Source organism: Geospiza fortis, unplaced genomic scaffold, assembly GCF_000277835.1.
Source record: "Geospiza fortis unplaced genomic scaffold, GeoFor_1.0 scaffold192, whole genome shotgun sequence".
In the NCBI taxonomy this organism is placed as follows: domain Eukaryota; kingdom Metazoa; phylum Chordata; class Aves; order Passeriformes; family Thraupidae; genus Geospiza; species Geospiza fortis.
Genome location: NW_005054315.1, coordinates 7,794,516 through 7,800,136, shown reverse-complemented (window position 1 = coordinate 7,800,136; position 5,621 = coordinate 7,794,516). Strand labels below are relative to the sequence as shown.

The following is a 5,621-nucleotide window of genomic DNA, read 5'->3' as shown; positions in this document are numbered from 1 at the left end:
AGGAATGCACGGGTGGATTAAGATTCCCAAAATGTAGCTGTCTCACCCCGTAGCGCAATGAAAACTGATACCTTGCTGCTGGCTTTGAAGAGCACAAGGTGAATTAAATCGAAGTTGCAAAATATTATTCAAGCATCCGTATACCTAGCAGATAGTAATGGTAAAAAATGTGATTTATGAGGTGTATGTTCGGCACATGGATCACCCCAGAGGGCAGGTGCTGCCCAGCCTCTGCCTCGCAGTGCCCAGGACGTGCCTGCCACAGCCAGCAGCTGGGCCAGACCTCCTCACGCTCAGCCTGGTGCCGTGCCTGTGAAAATGCCCTTTCTCTTTGCACACTGTGGGATTTGTATGGTCCTTCTCTTCCAGCAATGTCTTTTTTTTTTCTGTCCCTCATGTGCCAGATTGTTGCTTAGCCAGCCTATTCAGCCCATGATGCCTGGGTCCTGTAATGCAAGACACCCTTCAGACCTCAGCATGGCGGGATCCCAGGCCAAGTATGTGCCTTATCGAAGATAAAACATCAAAGTTGCTTTTGAGGGGAAGTAGCCTTCTTTTGTAAGATGATGAAGTGGTTATAAATATTGGGAGTGTGTACTGTGCTGAGCCTGCCTTCCAGCATCAGGGTCAGCCTTATCCTGCCTGGTCATATCAGGAAGAGTGACAGAGAGAAACACAAAGTGCCACTGGCATTTTAACAAGCCATGGCTGGGGGAATTTTTGTCCCTCGCATGCTGCCTGCTTCAGCACTAGAACTTCTGACCCACCAAAGGTAAATGTGAGAAAATCAGCACTGGCTCAGCTAAATGACTTGTGAAAATAGAAAGCCTCACCTCAGTTGTTTTGTCTGCTCAAAACTTAGATGAAGGAAGCAGAACACACTGGTCAAAATACACCTTTTTTTAAGCTGTTTTTTGTCACTGTACTTAATTGTGAACTGATAATAAGCAACTGTTGCACATCATTCCTTTAAAAATAATTATTTTTACAAAACAGTACTCTACTAATGTTATCTCAGGAATGTAGGTATATAGTACTTGTTTTTTTTAAACATCATTATTGTTGTTAAAGATTATCTTGAGTTAATTTGTCAAATGTAAATATTGTAGCTCTGCTTTTAAGCCTCTGAATTAAAGAGGCCTTACTTGCAAAGATGCATCTCCCAGTTCATGTAGACTTCCTGACTCATGGGACCCCTGTATAGGAGCTCACATGCTCATACAAGTACCCAGACTGTAGCATTTCTAACTAAACCCTAATGTTGAACAGCTGTTGAGTGAACACAAGCCACACTATGATCTCATCACCCTTTACAGGATAAACAGAATTAGGCTGGGTTGGCAATAGTTCCATTGTGGTTTTGCCCACAGCCTTTCACAAAACAACACATATTTAAGTTTTGCTTTGCAAAAGCAGAATGGCAAGAGGAGATGAGTATTTTGGTTCTGTCACATCCCTCGTTCCAGAGGGTTTCTAGAGGCTTCTTGTGTTCCTAGAGCAGGGCTAATGGTGATGGGAACTGCTGATCGTACATGGCAGTATGTGTATGAGCCGCTTAGGAAGTAATCAGCCCTAGCCATGTGTCTGCAGGAGATCACTGCCCCCCAGGCAGTCACAGGGGAGCACAGGCAGCAGGACAGGAGGTGCATTGGCTTCTCTCTTGCTGCAGTTCAGGGCTCAGCATATTAAAACAGAATCAAAGGCCATTTGGTTTAATGAGCCAGAGATGTGAATGCTGTGGCTGAAGACAAGATGTGCATAATCCAGAATTCTTAATGAATCTAAAATGTGATCTGGATTTTGAGGTGAGATGTATTCTTCCCTCCAAGCCCAGCTCATGGGCAGAGTAAGGGAAAGCAGTGCTGCCAGTAGTGCTGTTGTTCATATTAGCAGGTCCCATGCACTGGAATCATTTATTGGGAATTATCTGGGGGGTTTAGGCTGAAGAAGAGGAGGCACAAGGAGACCTTACAGCAGCCTTCCAGTATCTAAAAGGGGCTACAAGAGAGAAGGGGAGGGACTTTTTACAAGGGCATATAGGAATAGGACAAAAGTTAGTGAATTTAAGCTGAAAGAGGGCAGGTTTGGATTAGATATTAGGAAGAAATTCTTTACTGTGAGGGTGGTGAGGCACTGAAACAGGTTGCCCAGAGAAGTGGTGGATGCCCTATGCCTGTAAATGTTCAAAGCCAGATTGGTGGATGGGACTCTGAGCAACCTGGACTAGTGGGAGATGTCCCTGCCCATGGGAGGCAGGTTGGCACTAGACAGTCTTTAAGGCCCTTCCCAAACAACGGCATGTTGTGATTCTATGATTTAGGAAGACTAGGGATTGCCATCCCCCTTCTAAAAGAAGACCTTTGTTTCCAAAACTTTGTTCTTGATTGTTTTGCTTCTTTCTTCCTTAGGTATTCTCAAACCCAACAAATGTTTCCAAGTTTGGAAGTGCAGACTTCCAGCAGCAGCTCTCCAATCGTACTGATGGGACAAGCAGTGTTAAACCAAGGGTTCACCACTACCCCTCCTTCCCAGCCATCCTCCTTGCCACCTATGCAACTCCAGCACCAACAGCATCAGCAACAACGCTACCTGCAGGTAGGACAAAGAGGATGATGTGTGAAGTGTGCACACAGAGTAACAAGGTAAATGGGCTGTGCAAACGGGGCCCCAGGTTTCTCCTGGAGTCTGATCTTGGCAGAAATGTCCCTTTAAGAGATTCTGACGTGTGACACACTGCTACAGTGGCCGGTACTAGTAGAGCAAGGGAGCAGTGGGAGCAGTCAGAATATTTAAAAGGAAATTACTAATTCTGTACATTTAAAGCATAATCAGATTATCTTGGATACATTTAAAGTTTATTTCCAGCTGGAGAAAATCAATGCCTTAGGATTTGTTCTGTTCTCTTTATTCAGTATAAAATTTGCTTAGTTTACAAGTCAAAAGATAATTTTTAATTACCGGCATCAACATAAAATAGATCTGGATCAGATATCTGGATCCCTTCAGGAAACTAACATATTTTCTCAACTCCACAAGGCAAAGAAGATAAAGTGGAGCATGTTGCCTGGAAGAACCAGGTGATTTGAGGATGTAAAAATACTTATTTTTTGACCTAATTCTCACATATTAAAGTAAAGGGGGGAAATGAGGTGTGTCTGTATTAGTTCAACAGGAGATGAACTGAGTCTACGAAACGTGGTCACATATCCACTGGCATCACTGAAAGAGTATAACCAACCTCAAATTATTAAACTCTTGTTATTGAAATGAAATCTTTATCATAGCCTGAGAATTCATGAAAAAATCTGGCAGATACTGTTTCCAATAAAGCATCTGCAAAATTCACATCAGCTTCAACACTGCAAGGTCACACCCGACTGTAAGCTCAGGAAAAGGAAGGGCTAGAAGGGAGAGCATGGGCACATTAGAAAATGCTGTTTCATTTCTGCCACCCATCTGTGCCATTTCTGACATGTTCACCCATGCAGTTCCCAAACAGGCTTTTCAGGATAACCTGCACATCCCAGGCAGTGCATTACTGTGAGAAAACCTTTTCAATGCCTAATTGCAATGGTTTTTGTTGCAATCTATGTCCATTACTTCTAGCATTAGTTATGCTAACCTCATGCCAAACAGCTCCAGAAATAGAAGCCAGCAAATCAGTAGTATTTTTAAGCACCCTGTAACCTGAGGACAAAGAGCATTAACACGTGAAAGAATCAAACACCATGATAAATTTTATTTTATCTGTAGGTGCAAACACCAAGTTCTTTGCACAATGAACAACCTGATTCTTTGCTCCTGCCATCTTACTCACCACAGCAAGGAAATATGGGGTATCATCAGACACAGCAGCAGCAGCAGCAACAACAACAACAACTAACATCAAGAAGAAGGAATAGTTTATCAGAATCATCAAATTTACCACAGCCACTGCGATAGAGTCCCACCAGCACAATCAATGCACGATTAGCTTTAACCAATGGGCACATGGGGCAGAAGAGAATGACTTTGTACTTACTGTTCTGGCTTTTGCACAAGCATTTCTTTCCAAGCTCTATGACAGAAGTACGCCCAGAGTGCAGACTGCCATGGACAGCGCATTCCCGGCACATTGGCTTCCGTTTGCGCTGTGTCGTGAGCACAAGATGTATGACAGAGCAAAATGAAAAGGAGCACTATCCTGTGCAGCCTCCATCACCACTGGGAGCACAGGAAGAGGTGGTCAATCCCAGCATGTCACTCTGGAAGCCATCTGGCAATTCCAAAAGACTGTCAACAGACTCATGAGGTACTTGGCCTTCACTGTTTCAGTTCTTCTTTTGTGTATGAAAAGCACTGCGTCAAAGGTCTATCGAGGAGAGAACAAGAGATTATTTTTATTATGATTATTGTTATTATTTTGCACAACTGCACAGATGAGAAAACTAGGCACTTTCTGTAAAGAGAAGTTTGTTTCTTTATTCTTGTGGCCAAATTAGCACATCCAATGGAAGAAAAAGCCCAGCCACTGGTGATGATGGTCTACAGCTCATAACCCTTGATTTAGAATCTAAAAAGTATTATGCAGCTTACCCTAACTGTTCTTCATTACTAAAAACAAACCAACCAAAAAAACAAACCCACAACCCACACTGGACTGTTTCCTACATGAATTGTGATTGCAAAGGAGAACTCAAATTGTAAGCACAATCATGCAATTCTCCAGTAGTACAACATGAATTCTTCTTCAATCTAAACTCACCCACTCCAAGTCTCTGAGAAATATGCACTGTGTTTTGGCCCACTGACTTGGGATGCTGCAGACTATTACATATCTCTTTCATTATAACATTTAGGATTAAATTTTCCTTTGGAGGAAAAAAAAAGAAAATGCACTTTTCGCTTTTTTTGTATGTTTTCCGTTGATATGTTTCTAAGAAAGATTTTACGTAATAATTAAATAAAAAGTAGTGTATTGTACAGCTGTTGTAATAATGACCTATTTCTATATAAAATAAAATTATATGGAATTATGTGGAAATTATTTTGTATATGAAATATCAACTCATTTCACAAGTATAAAGATTGTGCTTGTGTTTTTTTGTGAGTGGGTATTTTGTAATAAACTAATTAATTAGAAATGTTTTTGTGAAGGGAACTACTGTTTCATGCTATATACAACTCAAACTATTATTTTTTTCCATTTAATGATGGACAGTTGTCTTTATTTGTAGAATAAAATAAAATAGCCAAAAGGCTTTATTGCAGGACTTGCACACATTTTCCTGTGACTGTTGAACTATGTGATTCACTTTAGACTTTTAATCTTAGCCACAGACTTGAATGGTGTTGGGCACCCAGTTAGCAAAACCAAGTATTTTCCCTTGTAGTTTTTGTCATGGCATAGACACTGAGAATGAAAGCTCAGGAAGTTTTATTATCTGCAAGTGAAGACAGCTCATTTTAAGCACCTTTAAAACTTTAAGCACCTTTAAAGACCTCAGGCAGCTTTGTACTTCCAACCAAAGAGTTTTATATTAGCACCAAACAGATGGTTTAAAGAACAGCTTGATTCAGCATAGACCATGGCTTTGACCCATGTCCAGCTTCAGTGTATTAAGACACTGGTGTCCTGAGTT

The 5,621-nt window shown here is 41.4% G+C and overlaps 1 protein-coding gene across 1 annotated transcript in view; it reads left to right on the top strand.

Moving 5' to 3' along the window:
• Positions 1–5,258, top strand: part of NPAS2 (neuronal PAS domain protein 2) — a 53,600-nt gene extending 48,342 nt beyond the window's left edge. Inside the window, exons 18-20 of the mRNA XM_031056146.1 lie at positions 370–497; positions 2,409–2,595; positions 3,754–5,258. Coding sequence (XP_030912006.1) covers positions 370–497; positions 2,409–2,595; positions 3,754–3,942 — 504 coding nt within the window. The 3' untranslated portion in view covers positions 3,943–5,258. The remainder of the gene's footprint in view (positions 1–369; positions 498–2,408; positions 2,596–3,753) is intronic.
• Positions 5,259–5,621: the final 363 nt, after the last annotated feature.